Genomic DNA, 18,747 nt, shown 5'->3' with positions numbered 1-18,747 from the left:
TGAGACAAGAATTCCCAATACAACATGTCTCCACTCCAATAATGTAGGTTGAACTAACAAGCAAATTCATCACAATTAGTAATGATGGAGTTTTCTAAAGTACTTCAATGCAAAAGATTGAAAACTGACTTAAAGCACATAGATAGTTCCATACTATATTCCACCAAATGGCAAGAATGAAGTAGACAAACAAGACTTAAAGCACATAAAATTGTGTACCTGGACAGGCTTGGACAAATTTAGACAAACAGGACTCAATGCAATTACTAGCACGTGCATAAAAATCCTCCCCTTGATTCAATAATCCCGTTTGAAATGTGTGCTTGAACTCCTCCAAAATTGTAGATCCTATATGCTCTAATGCACATACCAGTGCTGGTTCAAAAGGCTGACCAATCAAAAGGACATTATGAACTTGGTTATAAGAAAACAGAAAGGAAATTGTGACATTTATTATCAGGATTCTTACAATGTACTTGGTTATAAGAAGGAAGATCAAGCATGATGTTCCAATGATAATTGTCTCCAAATTCCACTGTACTTGATTAATAACATACAAATTAAAACCAATTTTAAAACAAAATGAAGGCTTAATTATTTAATTAATTAGCTAGTTTATCTCATGGTGCACTATAGCGCTCTTAACTGAGCCAATGCCAGAAATAATATCAGTTTTCTTATTAAAGTGTGGTATGCCAAGGAGGCCTTTAAGCTGTTGAAATGAAATAATAATGGCAACTCCACTCATGAACCCACAATGGCAGCATGAGATAAGAAGTCTATCAAGAAACTGAGCCTGACGACGCAAACATATTCATTCAATAATGTACTAAAAAGTGATGAATAAAAACAATAAATTCTGATGACTCGCTAGCATTCCTCTATAATAAATAATACCTAAGAACGTCGAGTGCGAGCTGAGTAACTCTGATAAAGAATGTAGCAGTGAAGGCAAGACGTAGATATTCATGGCTCTTGTGGTCTCTAATGTCATGAGAAAGCATAGCTCCAAGCAAGAGTGAGACCATAGCTGCAGGTCCTATAGCAATATGTCTTGAGCTTCCCATGGCAGCATACACAAGAGGTGTCACAAAGCTTGCGTTTGCACAACTTAATGTCATGATGAAAAACAGATTATTTTTTATCCTGCTAAATTAAAAGATACAGTAAAAAACAGGAAAAATGTTTGTACTTAAGCCTTTGATTAATAACATTCAAAAATATTTTTACTTAAGCCTTTGACTAGTAACATTTAACTCTTTTGTAATACCAAAAAAGAAAATTTTATAACTAAATTAATAGAGTCCTTGTTATATTCAATTATTCAAACTCTGTTCCTCTAGTATGAGTGAGATCTCTGTTTCAGCGGGAATAATAGCTCAAGCATTGCAGTATCACAAATCACAAAGCAGAAATGATGCAGCAAGCCAAGAAGAAATGGAAATGGAAATAGGGAAGGAAATAATAGCATTATTAAAATTAAAAAAATTGATGCTTTTCAGGGATTCATGTTAAATGCTCATAGGAGGACAGCTTCATCAGTTATTTTGGCAAATTGGATAGCTAGTTTATGAATTATATGAGATGAAATGTAATTATACGAAAGAAAATAAAACCTTCAACGGGTAGCCAAGGCATACAACAGCAGAAACATTAATATCTTCCAAGCTAGCCACCATGCATCCTACTCTGCAACACAAAACACATACATAACTTTGCTTACTGTAACACCCTAACTACCAAAGTTCACACTTCCGGCTGCGCGACTCTGATAGCTCGGACATTACGACGACTTTTATACTATTTAATACTAAAATATGAGCCTGTTTAAAAATTTAAACCGTGATACCGCTCCCAAAAATACTTTCGTTCGCTAACGTACATCTATAAATACCATACAACTTACAACAACTCATAAAGAGTACATCCATATATATACATAAATATATATAAATAACTTTACAAGCATTAACCAATACAATTCCTATCCCTCTTACAGATTATATCAAGATAAAGGCGAGGGTACAATAAACCATAACTAAAACAATACAGAGCATCACAACAAAAATTAAATAAGCTCTTCGTAACTTCTGTGCCCATATCCTGAAAGGGGAAAAATATAGGGGGGTGAGAACATCATCCTCGAAAGGGTTCTCAGTAGAGGGTTTTTTGGGAATTACTGTAATAGGATACATGAAGATAAACCGTACCAGTGATTAATAACCGTCTTATGCCTCTTTTCGAAAACAACGATTTACAGTAAAAGAGGAATCGAAAATCTTTTCTGAAAGAGGAACAGTTCAATTCTCAAAAACTCAAAAGCCTTTCAAAACGGTTTATCTATGCTGAACCAAAATAGCCTTTCATATTTTATTCCAAACCAGAAACACAAACCGGAACCAACCATCGGTTCATCTCATTCCAACCACGGCCCTAGGCCCAAACAATCCAACCATCAACCAATCACTACAGTCCAATAGAGTCCCAATAGCAAACACAAATAGGAAGATGCAAGCACAAACAAACAGTTATTTCAAGTAGAACAATTAGCAATTAATCACATAGGCAAACCAAATATAATATGCACACCCAAACAATGTCACATAGATGCATATGATGCATGCCTGTCCCTAGTGGCTGATGATATCATCTGTGGGTTATAGAGCCAACCCGACAAGTCCTGGTAGCTAACCATTGGACTATCCCTCTGTCACGCATCCCCAACTCGAGTTATACTCATCATAAACTTGATCATAATAATGATCCATATCCATCACCTTCACTGGTGAATATTTACGGGGGCGAGCTCATCCGGGGCTTTCACAGTGCCCGGCCACACTTACGACATAGGGTCAACAGAGTATCAAGTCTCAACCTGGAGCACGTGGTAGCTAGCCACTGCTACTACCCAGGAAAACTCGTATCTCAGATAGTGGAAGTGAAAAATCACAATTATCAATATCTCAGCATATATGCATTCATTCTCATCCATGGATCAACATCCATCTTAGCCATCCGGCTCACGGTTCAATCCAGAACCAACCAATATTAATAATCATACACAGCCATTCCGGCTCACGGTTCAATCCAGAACCAGCCAATATTGATAATCATACACAGCCATTCCGGCTCACGGTTCAATCCAGAACCAGCCAATCTGGCTCACAATAAAACAGCACTTCCACATTCAAAATCATCAATTCATGAAATCGGCATTTAAGCTATAAATCATTTTCTCAATTCATTTCACTTTGAAATCAAGTTTCAACTCTTTTCAGCTTTGGCTTTAAAGATCTCATTTCTCGAATTATTTCAGGCTCATAAGCCAATTTTACTCAAGGAAAATTCCCTTTTTAAAACAAGCCACTCTCGGCTTCCTCTCTCCAAAACTTCCAAAACCATGGAAAGTTAAAGATTCCTTTTGAATCATTCAAAATCACCCATCCAACAATGTAATTTTTGTAACAAAAGTTCCTCGGTAGAGTCCCAAGTCCTTAGGCGAGAATAGCATAACTCATTTCGCCAAATTCATTTAAAATCATTAAAACATTGGCTTTCCGATTTGAGTAATAAAATAAGATCTAAGCCAAACCGAGTCACGTAATCATTTACTTCTTTCAAGCCGTTTCCTTTACGTAGGAAAAACCAACTTCAACCCCCATAATAAATTCTAGAACGTTTCAACTATTCAGAATTGTTTTAGTCTTGCAAGAATTCAGAGTTCAAGAGTACTTAAAGCCTTCCTCCAAAACATTTCAAAATGAAACTTGTCAATAGACATTCAAGTTCTTTCAACGTCATTGAAACTCCTCTAATTGAAACCCTCAAGTCAAATTCAAAGGCATTGCCCTTGTCACATTTAAAACAGCTTTAAAACATACGTTTCATCTAAATAACTTTTTTCTGAAAGAGATACAATGCCTTTCTTAAGAAGCAAGACTAAATCACAATTTCCTCTTTAATAATTCATTTCAAAAGCATGAATCATCCTTTTCTTGATAATTCAAATAAAATAGTAGAAGTCTTTAACTCATCATTTTTCCAAACAACCTTTCAATAAAGACTCGGATTTTATAGAAATTCCGGCAGCATCTCCCCTAAAACTTGAACTTTGCCACCCGGTTCGGGTCCCAACAAAACCATTCCACAATCCTTTTCCAACAGCCCAAAATCCAAAATCAATTCAAAATCAAACTAAATCCAACAGTCGCCTCATTGGCATATCTCAAAGAAACCGTTTCAAAATCACACCAATATCAACCGAATTAACTCATTTCCAAAGCTTTAAAGAATCAGTTCAGCGATAAGTCATTTATCAAAACCAAATCAATTAAAGCAACCCAGGCTGAATTTCAAGAGTATTCTATCTTTCACATCATCAAAATAATTGATTCGATTCAAACCAATCCTCAACGGATTAAACTCATATTTCAAACCTTTAAAGAATCAACTCCAAAGCATTACACTTCACAAAGCCGCACAATAATTCAGCCAAACAAACATCCATAATCATTCGAGTCAATCAAATAATACATAAGGCAGATACAACCACTAAATACACTGTATCTCACATCAGTATCCATATGTAATAATTCCAATAATACACTATAGTTTTCGGAAAGCGCCCCTACCTCAAAATGCAGTTCCGTAACCGAAACGCCTCACAGAGTCCTTTCCCGCCTCAACTCGAACTGACAGCAACCGAAACCTCAGCTCCAAGTCACGTTCGCAATAACCATAGCAACACTAATCGCAACATACAATAATCAGGACTCGACCCCACGTTATCAAAACTCATATTCATTAACCGAACACAACAGAATACTAACGCGAGGCTTTTTGAAACATAATTTACTTACTGAACTAGCGAAACGAAATAGCTGCGATTTCGAACAGGCCCGGCAACAGCTCCAGCAACGACCAGAAGCTCCGGTGGATCAACTATAAAAAATCACGCAGCATTAAAACCTTCTCGAAATCCAAAAAGGCAGAAACCGCAATTACAACGCTTACCGGAAGAGTTCTCCGGCGACGGCAGCGGGGTTTTGGGCGGCCGGAGCGGCAGCTTGGGCGGCACCCAGGAGCTGGCAGCAGCGGTGATAACCCCACGCCTGCTCCTCCGATCGCATCTCCTCTCCCTCAGATCGGACCGGTGGCAGACACCCCAACAGTGGCGGTGAAGCAGCTCACAGCGCAAGTAGCAGTGGCGCCCTGAACCTCTTTCTTTCCTTCAGATCAGATCGGGCGGATCTCTAGCAGTGGCGGCGGCAGACCAGAGCAGTAGAATGGAGGGGATGATGACTGCTCAAACAGCAGCGACAGCACACGACGGCGTGCGACAGCAGCGGCGAGTGCCTCCCTATGCGTCGCCGATTCCACATTCCTCTCTTGGTCTCTCGCTCTCTTCTGGTAAGGACTCACGGCGGCGCTGTGCTCCCTCCAAGGTTGCGAGCTCGACGGTGGCAAGGCAGTGAGGACGATGGAGCTGGCAGCGAGTCCTTCTCTGCGCGACGCTGACTCCGTGTCTCTTTCTCTTTCTCCCTTCGGTGTACAACGGTGGCGGCAAGGCGTGGAATGCGGCGGCACAACGCGACGGTGGCGGTGAGGCCCCGCGGCTCCGACGCGTCTCCTCTCCTTCTTCTCCCTGCCGCACTCCGTTCCCTCTTTCTTTCTTTGCTTCGTTTGGCAGCTGTTGCTGCTATGTGTCGCGTGAATGAGGGGAGGAAGGGAAACGGGTAGGGTGTGGCGGCGTTGAGCTGAACAGCGGCGGCAGTGAGGCCCCAGCCATCGTCGCCCCTCCTCTCTTCCCCACTCCTCCGATCTGCTACTGTTGCTGCGTGTGGGTTTGAGGGAAAAAAAAAAGGAAACATTTGTGTTGCTGCTGCTGGGTTGGGTGAGAAAGGAACCGGGTCACTGGGTTAGGGTTTTAGGATTAGGGTTTCATTTTCAAAAATTAGGGTTAGGGGCATTTTAGTAATTTCAGATAAAATTGGGAATAATGTAGTAATTGAAACCCAAATTAAATCCAACACTAATTGTATATAGAAAATACTATTTGCTCATCAATTTCACAAATTATTTTCAATAAAATGCCCAAATCTAAAAATTAGAAATAATATACTTAATTTCTTCATTTTCCGAAATAGCAGTAATAATATTTAAAATATTACTTATCTAATCCAAATCATATAAAATCCTTATTATTTCATAACTATCAACCTTATACTTTAAATATAGAAAATAATTCAATAATTATAAAATTGGATAATAATCATAACTTATCTCAAATCCAATAAATCAAAACTTGCCTTAATTATCTTTAATAAAATAATCTCTGAAATTAAGGCTATAAATAACTGTAGGATGTGAGACTTGATCATAATAAGACTTTTCAAAGATTCTGGGTCTTACATTCTACCCACCTTATAAAAATTTTCGCCCTCGAAAATTGATACAAAATGAAAGAAATTCCATAACAGTTCACCCTTGAACACATTTAAGGAAGAAGCAAAAATATCTCAATATAATCATATATACGATTTTCAAATACTTTGATTGTCATAAGCATACGGATGTAAAGGTAGGAGTGTGATTGCAAAGTAAATGTTACAAGGTAGGCTCAATGCAAAAGATAACATGGGTCAATCATGTGATAGTATGGCAAAGTATCAAAGGCTATAAAACAGGATGGAGTTAAAACGATGTGTTCAATATCCGCACACTAATCTCATATCAACCTCAAGGTTTCAACTTTCCAACTCCATCAAGCACTTTACAATCCCATACTCGATCACAAGCCTTACAACCGCAAACCGGTCTGCAAGGAGCAAAACACCCACAACTTATAACATTGCACACCTACCGCTTCAACTTTCGTATACACATATCACGCCTTAAAGAACTAACGCATCGCGTTACTACGTCTACAAGTCGCACGTGATATCAAAATAATTCTCGAGTCTACTCAGAAGGATACAAGACTTTAGAAGGGAGAGTCAAATGTCAAGGATAATACTCAAAGATTTGGGAGAATGTATCTAGGTCCAGATAAACAAGGACTCTCAAGCAATGAAGTTTGCTAGACTCAACTCAATTAACAACTTCAAAGATGACCCTTGGATCGAAGAAGTTCAATAGGATCAATAAGAAGAAAATCATTGCATCAGTTTGAACAAATTCAAGTTGAGTCGAAGAAGTATGAGGTTCACAAAAGAGAATATCTCAAACCCAAGGCAAAGCTCACAAAACTCAAGAGCATAATTAAAAGTACTTCTGAATACATTGTTCTTAAAAGAATCGAAAACTTGCAGTAAAATTACCTCGCAGTCTAAAAGAAAAGTTAAGCAACAAATATCCTTCAAGAGAGTAACAAAAGCATAAATGTGGCTTTACTTCAATATAATTTCATGTTGAAGTAGATTTTGTAGAGTTCCAAAAACAAATGCACACAACTTTGGCTAAGAGCTAAAATATTTCCTCAAATATTTTAGAAGGATAATTAGATGCACAACTTAACCAAAAGCAGTTCATAAAAACTTGGAAGTAATCAAATGCTTGTTCAAAATTCTCAAAATTTCATATTCAAACAAGCATGTATAACATTTATAGCAAGTACGAAAGAGGAAGTTAAACTCCTTTTAGAAAAGAAACTCCGAGGTAAAAATTTGCTTACAATCTGGTAAGAAAATAAGTGGTGCGTTACAAACAAACCGGTTTCCACTAAACAAGGAAGCTTTTCAAAACTTCATTTAAAATAGCGCATGACAACTTTAAATTAACTTCGTCAAAATTGAACAATGGTTTCAATCTAAATCAAGCAACGGAAAATAAATTCCGTTTAAAACTTCTTACAAAAGAATTCAAAACTTCTTTAAAAGGTTCAAAACAAGACTCCAAAAGTGTTCTTGAAATCACCATCTTAGAAGAACATTCAAGAAGTTTAAGATGTACTAAAAGGAAGTCAAGCCATGCAAGAAAGGATCTTGAATCAAAGTAGTTCAAACAAGATTCACTAGGCATGAGTCATCAAACAAGCTTTCAATTGACTCCAAACGAATACAAAAGTCATAGGAAAGACAACTCAATCATTAGTAATTCCTCAAGAATAAATCTTTGACTAAAAACTCTTGTAGAGATAATGAGAGAATAAACGATGCACTATTTTGAAACGAATCAAACTGACTCACATAAGAATGGGATTCACAAGAGAGGACAAACCAAGATCAATGGTAATGTTCACAAGATGTAAAAGATTAGTAAAAAAACAAGATCAAGCATGACATTCATGGAGATGGAAAGCTTAAAAGAGACTCTAGTCCGCTCATAAGAAGAAAGCCATGAGTCCAACATTTTTAAAAGAATCACAATAGCATCAACAATGTAGTATGCTGACCCGAACTCAAGTTAAAAATAATTTAGGTAAAGTTTATCAACAAAAATCAACTGGAATAAAAGCGAAGAATCCCTTCTTCCCAGAATTTCGAAAAAATGCCCAAATGCATAATCAGATAAAGGCGTGCATTGGAACTATAGTAAAATTACTAGAAAGTCATTTTGTATTTAAAGTAAATGCAGTTTCGCAAACCAGTGAAAGCACGGGCGAGGTATGAGAAATAAATAGTTGTTAAACTGTGTAAGAAATCTTCAAAGTTTCACATGTAGATAAGTATATATCTATTCAATAGCAATTTCCATAAAAATCTCAAAATTAGCTGTAATCACTGTCAAATAAGAGGAAAACTGAATCAACAAGTTCTCTAAGAATGAACACGGAACCCAGAGTTAAAAGTCACAGCACATTAAGACAAGTTCAAGACTATATCAAAGAATACTTCAATCAAGAAGAACTCAAACAGAGGAAGAGAGATGCAACAAGGATTTCAAACAAGCATATGCACTTAAGATCATTCAAGAAGGCATATGAATAGAGGAATAGAGTCGAGAAAATCAAACTACTTTTCAAGAGGATTAGCAAACAAGAACTTCAGGTTAGGGTATAAAAGAACAGATCGACTCGAATAAAATTCAAGACACACAACTGAATAGCCTCGAGAAATAGTTTTTTAACGTTTCCAAAGCCCGCGATTCGCTTTACTCAAAACTCGTATTTCATCTATGATAACCCATCAGTGCTTTCATATGCATAATTCACTAGTATTAAGCCGGCCAAACTTAATACCAAGAATTATGCAATGCAAGACTAACAGCGTTAATCAATAGATCGTCATGTGCATAAAGCTCTAATTCTCGTCATTTGACAAGACCTATTCCATGACAAACGCTCAGAGCATGCAACTGAAGCATAGTCAGTCCATTCCTCAGGCTCTACAGGAAGAACTGCTCTGATACCATAATGTAACACCCTAACTACCAAAGTTCACACTTCCGGCTGCGCGACTCTGATAGCTCGAACATTACGACGACTTTTATACTATTTAATACTAAAATATGAGCCTGTTTAAAAATTTAAACCGTGATACCGCTCCCAAAAATACTTTTGTTCGCTAACGTACATCTATAAATACCATACAACTTACAACAACTCATAAAGAGTACATCCATATATATACATAAATATATATAAATAACTTTACAAGCATTAACCAATACAATTCCTATCCCTCTTACAGATTATATCAAGATAAAGGCGAGGGTACAATAAACCATAACTAAAACAATACAGAGCATCACAACAAAAATTAAATAAGCTCTTCGTAACTTCTGCGCCCATATCCTGAAAGGGGAAAAATGTAGGTGGGGTGAGAACATCATCCTCGAAAGGGTTCTCAGTAGAGGGTTTTTTGGGAATTACTGTAATAGGATACATGAAGATAAATCGTACCAGTGATTAATAACCGTCTTATGCCTCTTTTCGAAAACAACGATTTACAGTAAAAGAGGAATCAGAAATCTTTTCTGAAAGAGGAACAGTTCAATTCTCAAAAACTCAAAATCCTTTCAAAACGGTTTATCTATGCTGAACCAAAATAGCCTTTCATATTTTATTCCAAACCAGAAACACAAACTGGAACCAACCATCGGTTCATCTCATTCCAACCACGGCCCTAGGCCCAAACAATCCAACCATCAACCAATCACTACAGTCCAACAGAGTCCCAATAGCAAACACAAATAGGAAGATGCAAGCACAAACAAACAGTTATTTCAAGTAGAACAATTAGCAATTAATCACATAGGCAAACCAAATATAATATGCACACCCAAACAATGTCACATAGATGCATATGATGCATGCCTGTCCCTAGTGGCTGATGATATCATCTGTCGGTTATAGAGCCAACCCGACAAGTCCTGGTAGCTAACCATTGGACTGTCCCTCTGTTGCGCATCCCCAACTCGAGTTATACTCATCATAAACTTGATCATAATCATGATCCATATCCATCACCTTCACTGGTGAATATTTACGGGGGCGAGCTCATCCGGGGCTTTCACAGTGCCCGGCCACACTTACGACATAGGGTCAACAGAGTATCAAGTCTCAACCTGGAGCACGTGGTAGCTAGCCACTGCTACTACCCAGGGAAACTCGTATCTCAGATAGTGGAAGTGCAAAATCACAATTATCAATATCTCAGCATATATGCATTCATTCTCATCCATGGATCAACATCCATCTTAGCCATCCGGCTCACGGTTCAATCCAGAACCAGCCAATATTGATAATCATACACAGCCATTCCGGCTTACGGTTCAATCCAAAACCAGCCAATATTGATAATCATACACAGCCATTCCGGCTCACGGTTCAATCCAGAACCAGCCAATATTCATAAATCATACACAGCCATTCCGGCTCACAATAAAACAGCACTTCCGCATTCAAAATCATCAATTCATGAAATCGGCATTTAAGCCATAAATCATTTTCTCAATTCATTTCACTTTGAAATCAAGTTTCAACTCTTTTCAGCCTTGGCTTTAAAGATCTCATTTCTCGAATTATTTCAGGCTCATAAGCCAATTTTACTCAAGGAAAATTCCCTTTTTAAAACAAGCCACTCTCGGCTTCCTCTCTCCAAAACTTCCAAAACCATGGAAAGTTAAAGATTCCTTTTGAATCATTCAAAATCACCCATCCAACAATGGGATATTTGTAACAAAAGTTCCTCGGCAGAGTCCCAAGTCCTTAGGGGAGAATAGCATAACTCATTTCGCCAAATTCATTTAAAATCATTAAAATCTTGGCTTTCCGATTTGAGTAATAAAATAAGATCTAAGCCAAACCGAGTCACGTAATCATTTACTTCTTTCAAGCCGTTTCCTTTACTTAGGAAAAACCAACTTCAACCCCCATAATAAATTCTAGAACGTTTCAACTATTCAGAATTGTTTTAGTCTTGCAAGAATTCAGAGTTCAAGAGTACTTAAAGCCTTCCTCCAAAACATTTCAAAATGAAACTTGTCAATAGACATTCAAGTTCTTTCAACGTCATTGAAACTCCTCTAATTGAAACCCTCAAGTCAAATTCAAAGGCATTGCCCTTGTCACATTTAAAACAGCTTTAAAACATACGTTTCATCTAAATAACTTTTTTCTGAAAGAGATACAATGCCTTTCTTAAGAAGCAAGACTAAATCACAATTTCCTCTTTAATAATTCATTTCAAAAGCATGAATCATCCTTTTCTTGATAATTCAAATAAAATAGTAGAAGTCTTTAACTCATCATTTTTCCAAACAACCTTTCAATAAAGACTCGGATTTTATAGAAATTCCGGTAGCATCTCCCCTAAAACTTGAACTTTGCCACCCAGTTCGGGTCCCAACAAAACCATTCCACAATCCTTTTCCAACAGCCCAAAATCCAAAATCAATTCAAAATCAAACTAAATCCAACAGTCGCCTCATTGGCATATCTCAAAGAAACCGATTCAAAATCACACCAATATCAACCGAATTAACTCATTTCCAAAGCTTTAAAGAATCAGTTCAGCGATAAGTCATTTATCAAAACCAAATCAATTAAAGCAACCCAGGCTGAATTTCAAGAGTATTCTATCTTTCACATCATCAAAATAATTGATTCGATTCAAACCAATCCTCAACGGATTAAACTCATATTTCAAACCTTTAAAGAATCAACTCCAAAGCATTACACTTCACAAAGCCGCACAATAATTCAGCCAAACAAACATCCATAATCATTCGAGTCAATCAAATAATACATAAGGCAGATACAATCACTAAATACACCGTATCTCACATCAGTATCCATATGTAATAATTCCAATAATAAACTATAGTTTTCGGAAAGTGCCCCTACCTCAAAACGCAGTTCCGTAACCCAAACGCCTCACAGAGTCCTTTCCCGCCTCAACTCGAACTGACAGCAACCGAAACCTAAGCTCCAAGTCACGTTCGCAATAACCATAGCAATACTAATCGCAACATACAATAATCAGGACTCGACCCCACGTTATCAAAACTCATATTCATTAACCGAGCACAACAGAATACTAACGCGAGGCTTTTCGAAACATAATTTACTTACTGAACTAGCGAAATGAAACAGCTGCGGTTTTGAACAGGCCTGGCAACAGCTCCAGTGATGACCAGAAGCTCCGGTGGATCAACTATAAAAAACCACGTAGCATTAAAACCTTCTCAAAATCCAAAAAGGCAGAAATCGCAATTACAACGCTTACCGGAAGAGTTCTCCGGCGACGGCAGCGGGGTTTTGGGCGGCCGGAGGGGCAGCTTGGGCAGTACCCAGGAGCTGGCAGCAGCGGTGATAACCCCACGCCTGCTCCTCCGATTGCATCTCCTCTCCCTCAGATCGGACCGGTGGCAGACCCCCCAACATTGGCGGTGCAGCAGCTCACAGCGCAAGTAGCAGTGGCACCCTGAACCTCTTTCTTTCCTTCAGATCAGATCGGGCGGATCTCTAGTAGTGGCGGCGGCAGACCAGAGCAGTAGAATGGAGGGGATGATGACTGCTCAAACAGCAGCGACAGCACACGACGGCGCGCGACGGTAGCGGCGAGTGCCTCCCTGTGCGTCGCCGACTCCACGTTCCTCTCTTGGTCTCTCGCTCTCTTCTGGTCAGGACTCACGGCGGCGCTGTGCTCCCTCCAAGGTTGCGAGCTCGACGGTGGCAAGGCAGTGAGGACGATGGAGCTGGCAGCGAGTCCTTCTCTGCGCGACGCTGACTCCGTGTCTCTTTCTCTTTCTCCCTTCGGTGTACAACGGTGGCGGCAAGGCGTGGAATGCGGCGGCACAACGCGATGGTGGCGGTGAGGCCCCGCGGCTCCGACGCGTCTCCTCTCCTTCTTCTCCCTGTCGCACTCCGTTCCCTCTTTCTTTCTTTGCTTCGTTTGGCAGCTGTTGCTGCTATGTGTCGCGTGAATGAGGGGAGGAAGGGAAACGGGTAGGGTGCGGCGGCGTTGAGCTGGACGGCGGCGGCAGTGAGGCCCCAGCCATCGTCGTCCCTCCTCTCTTCCCCACTCCTCCGATCTGCTACTGTTGCTGCGTGTGGGTTTGAGGGAAAAAAAGGAAACATTTGTGTTGCTGCTGCTGGGTTGGGTGAGAAAGGAACCGGGTCACCGGGTTAGGGTTTTAGGATTAGGGTTTCATTTTCAAAATTAGGATTAGGGGCATTTTAGTAATTTCAGATGAAATTGGGAATAATGTAGTAATTGAAACCCAAATTAAATCCAGCACTAATTGTATATAGAAAATACTATTTGCTCATCAATTTCACAAATTATTTTCAAAAAAATGCCCAAATCTAAAAATTAGAAATAATATACTTAATTTCTTCATTTTCCAAAATAGCAGTAATAATATTTAAAATATTACTTATCTAATTCAAATCATATGAAATCCTTATTATTTCATAACTATCAACCTTATACTTTAAATATAGAAAATAATTCAATAATTATAAAATTGGATAATAATCATAACTTATCTCAAATCCAATAAATCAAAACTTGCCTTAATTATCTTTAATAAAATAATCTCTGAAATTAAGGCTATAAATAACTGTAGGATTTGAGACTTGATCATAATAAGACTTTTCAAAGATTATGGGTCTTACACTTATAATAATGCTAATAGAAGTTCCAAATCCTAAATAAGAGAAAGAAAAAATAAAGAAAAAAAGAAAAACAAGGTACCTTGAACCCATTGATTTGCCTGCAAGTATGATGGGATGACCAGGGTACTTAACAGCAGTTTGCTTGACAATTTCAGAGTAAGGGTCCACCAATTTTTCTGCCTTTGGAGGAGCCTTCTTCTTTCCAGTGATATCTGGCAGCACATGGGAAAAAAACAGATTAGCATAGTGTAGAACTGTAGATCTAGCAATTTCAATGCAGAATGAAAAGAAGGAAACTGACAGGGATAATCAAAAGTGACAACATCAGCAGCTTGGAGTGCCTCTTTCAGCATTCTCTTCCATCTATTGCATAGAGATCAAAGATAAGAGAGTTTTCAGAAGATTGGTAACCACTTCTCTTGTACCATTGGTAACCCCAAAAGCAATTAAAGGAAGAAATTTGCAGCAATTGAAGTTAATTCCTGGATATGAATAGTTGCAGATTGTTCTCATAATTCCTATATCAAAATTGTAAGAAACAACAGTTCCTGGAATCTGCAAATATATGCTCCGTGCTTGTTCACTATAACCAATTGCTGAAATCTTGTAAGGTTCCCAATCAATGAATCTGCAATAAAAAATTTGGTACTTTGAGATAAATACTTCATGCATGATGCTTTGGACTAGTCTCCATCTAAACCTTTTGGAATCAATGCAAGCATAGTATGTTCCAAGAATATCATCTTCCTTGAGAAGATCCCAAATGTGAAAGCCATCAAAATGATTTAATTTCAACAACGTTAGCTTATTAGCTTATACTACTAGTGACTTATTTAATAATCCAAAATTTAAATATATATATATATATATATATATATATATATATATATATATATATATATATCACCCATTTCTGTTCCTATGTACAGTCATGGGTTAATTAACAATGACAAAAATAAAAGGAAAGGTTGAACTAACATAATTGCAAGAAAATTAAAAATAATGTACCTGCAACAAATTTTCTTTAAGTTGATTTCGGTATGTAGATCTTGGACCTTCATCATAATAAGTGGTTTCAGCATCATACCTAGATTAAAATGAAAACAATATGTCAATATCCCTTCCATCTGCATCAAAACTAAATCTTACACGATATTTTAACATGCGATATAGGCACTCAAAACTTGTGAAAAACTGTTTTAAAGATATTGCATTATTTGCATACACTAAGGTCTAAGATAGCACACATAAAATCACAACAATAAAATCATAACACCATTATAAGTTGTTTTTATAGAGGTTGCATAAGAAACCTTAAAAGCTTACGATGACATATTTTGCTGCACATGAAACTGCCGCAGAGTGAAATTGGAAGAAAAATATGAACCGATCTTTTTCCAACACATTGAACAATCAAAACCATCGGCACTGTTTGTCTAAATAGTGATGCACATTACAAGATGTGGCATGCCTTTGTGAAATCGACGTGCTCAACACTGATGGCGGATTCCACGACTGTAATGAATTCCAAAGAAGTTTAGAAAATCGAAGGCAAAAATGATAAAGCCAAAAAAAATAAATAAAATTACCATAATCTAAAACCGATAATGTATTGCTGAATCATTGAGCGAAAAAAACTCTCAAAATTAAGGAACACAAATTGGGAGCACAAATTGGGAAAAGGATGCAATAGAACACAAATTGGGAGCACAAAATCAGAATTGAGAGAGAATTAAGAAACTCATACCTGATTGCTAGAGCGCGATTGAGATTTCAATCGAAATCAACACAAGCTTGTCCGAGAAAAGGATTCAGAGCGCGATTAAGATTGAGATGATAACCGGGAAGAGATTTGAGCGATGAAAAAATGAAATGATAGAGATGTGAGAGCAAGAGCGAGATTGAGAAGAAGAAGATTGGTGTGTGGTTTCACTTCTCAGAGAGAATAAGGCTCTGAGAGAGTAGTTTGTGTGAGGAAGAGGGGTGAGGCACAGAGAGAGCGATGATTTTGCATTTCACCGTTAGTTTTTTATATTTTTAAAACTTTAGCTTTTTTTTAATGGCAATAGTTGAAATGGCCATTATAATCTATACTATTAATGGTCAATATATAATTGCCACTAAAAATTGGTTTTGAGAAGAGAATTTACGGCAATAATATTATTGCCGCTAAAAATTTGTCGCTAAAAAATCCTTTTTTTGGTAGTGTAAGATCATTTGCATGCAAATCGGTGAGAAGAGAGAAGAGTGACCAAGAGAGAGAGATAAAAAACCGTAACTCCACTGAATTTCCAGCTTCGATTTCTTGCGATCCGTAACTCCAATAAAAAAATCTAATCCGGTAAAAGTGTTCGTATCATCCTCCTCTACGTGTTGGTGTCACTTTTTGATTAGTGGAAGTTGATGGTGACGTAGCTTCCCTACCCCTTAAGTTCGGCCAACTAGAATTCTAGGAGGCACAGACGATTCTGGACGTGTTTTCCTTCGGCAGCTCAGTCAGAAGGCTTCTCCAGAACTTCGAGTATTTTGATTTCATACAAAGGTAGGATTTGGTAATTTTATAATAATTAAATGTGGATTTGATAAGTGAATGTTGGTTTGATTGATTGTTATTGAGTTTGATTGAATTTTATGTTGAATTTGGTTGAATTATTGTTATTTTTGAGATTATGGTTTGGCCTTGGTGGATTCAGCTTAGAATCGAACTGTTTTGAGTGATTTTTGGTGCTGTTTTATGTGAAAATACTAAAAAATATTGGTGAGGTGTGATGACCGAGAGATTAAATTAAAAGTTACGAAGAAGCGATAACCGAAAAACTCAAAAACAGATTAAATTATAAGTAATATTTTGAAAGGAAAGGACTAAAGATTTTGGTTTTAGTATAAGAGGAAGATTAGTATTTAAACTTTGTTTTTGAAGAGTAACATTGTTTTTGTGCATAAAAACTGAGGTACAATTTGTAATTATATAAGTTTTTGGGTATTTTTGGTAATAAGTAAAGTTCATGTTTTTTTTTAAAATTTGAAAATAAGTGAGGGTTCAAATATAATTTTATAAAATATTAAGGTTAAAAATAGAATATTAAAAAGTTCATGATTTAGAAAGTAATTAATAAAATTTTAAAAATAAGGTTTTATAAACTAAGTCTTAAGAAAGATATATGTATTACTTATTTACCATTTAAAATATCTTACTTATATTATTGTTATTATTATTTTATTATTAAGAATATTATCTAGTAAAGACATTATTAATATTATCATAAGTCAGAGAAGAGCAACAGAGTGATCTTAAAAGCTTTAGAGAATGCCGACTTAATTAAAGTACTTTATGATTCTTTTTCATAAGACATTAGGGAATGATGAGGGAAGAGTGTGAAGTCGAATTAAGATAAAGAATTAAAAGATTGAAGAAAAAAAAAGAGAAAGAGCAGAAGTAAGGAAATAAAAGAGAAAGATGAGAAAGCAAAGAAAAGAAAAAGAACAACAAGAGAAGAATATATTAAGTAAAAGGATCTCTGCCATAGAAGAGTAGAGAGCAGTGATTGAAAGATTTTAATGAATATCTACCACAGTAGAGCAGATAGAAAAGAAAGTATTAATTAAAGGAATCTCTGCCACAGTAGAGTAGAGAGCAAAGATTAAAAAGAAATTGAGTACTGTTGGGCCTTAGTGCCAAGTGTCTAGTGAGGACGGCGATGCGTAACGCTCACTGGAGACCGAAAGGAAGGTTCCCCCATGAGGACGGCGATACGTAGTGCTCATGGAGGGGACGTTGGCTGAGATAAGGACGGCGGTACGAAACACTTATCTCAGGACCAGTGTCGGGAATCGGGCAACAAACCGACACATGAGCTCATGGCCTGTATAAGACTAGACATGCATCATGATTGTTTTCGCGCATATTTTCTTTGAATTCTATTTTCTGTAATTGTGTATGTGTTGTGTTTGTTTCTCTTTATGTTCTTTAGTTATTATGTTGTTGCCTGTTTTGGTTATTGCTGTTGACTGGGTATAGTATTAAAACGAACTTAAGTTCTAACCTCGACCCTACTAAGAACTCCCCAGTTCTTACCCCTTCCTTCCTTCCCCATCAGATGTGATCGAGATTTCCTTCTCTGACGATAGTTGATGCTAGAGAGCTGAGTGTGTGACTTTTTGGGAGTTTTTTTGTGATAGCCTAGCTTTAATGTTAGTCTCTCACTTTTGGTTAGACTCACTGAGAGAATAGAATGTATATAGTTGACTAGACTAGTTTTCAGGCGCCAGCTTAGGGGCTTCCTATATGGACCAGGGCCCGGAGCGTTGATCATGTATATAGTAACAAGATGTGAAGGGTTGTATGCTAACTTAAAAGCCGTATGACAATATATGTATGATGTATATTATCTCTATCTCTGATGTTTGTGTTATTTTATTGTACTTACTAATTTATTTTAGTTTTTTGAAAATTTGATTTGCACGCTAACACGATTAATAATAAATATTTAGTTAATTTTTAGATGAGCAAGTTGGTGACACTCGATTTCCAGTATGATCATTGGTGCACGAAATTGTGATCTCTGGTAATGGCTCCAAAGGCTTGGAGCTCTAATCTTAATTCATAATTTGTCACAACTTCGATACAACTAACCAGCAAGTGCACTGGGTCATCCAAGTAATAAACCTTACGTGAGTAAGGGTCG

At 37.4% G+C, this 18,747-nt stretch overlaps 1 protein-coding gene across 1 annotated transcript; it reads right to left on the bottom strand.

The window, feature by feature from the left end:
- Positions 1 to 1,134: 1,134 nt before the first annotated feature.
- LOC110271491 (uncharacterized) lies at positions 1,135 to 15,485 on the bottom strand. The gene is made up of 7 exons (XM_088502828.1): positions 15,376 to 15,485; positions 15,071 to 15,149; positions 14,763 to 14,809; positions 14,364 to 14,425; positions 14,142 to 14,274; positions 1,617 to 1,689; positions 1,135 to 1,146 (listed from the first exon to the last, which is right to left on the bottom strand). The coding sequence occupies exons 1-7, from the start codon at positions 15,483 to 15,485 to the stop codon at positions 1,135 to 1,137; spliced, it is 516 nt and encodes a 171-aa protein (XP_088358954.1).
- Between the last annotated feature and the right edge of the window lie 3,262 nt (positions 15,486 to 18,747).

Source organism: Arachis ipaensis, chromosome B1 (assembly GCF_059453495.1).
Source record: "Arachis ipaensis isolate K30076 ecotype BB chromosome B1, ASM5945349v1, whole genome shotgun sequence".
Classification (NCBI taxonomy): domain Eukaryota; kingdom Viridiplantae; phylum Streptophyta; class Magnoliopsida; order Fabales; family Fabaceae; genus Arachis; species Arachis ipaensis.
The sequence above is the reverse complement of the archived record's forward strand: the minus strand, read 5'-3'. Positions and strand labels throughout refer to the sequence as shown.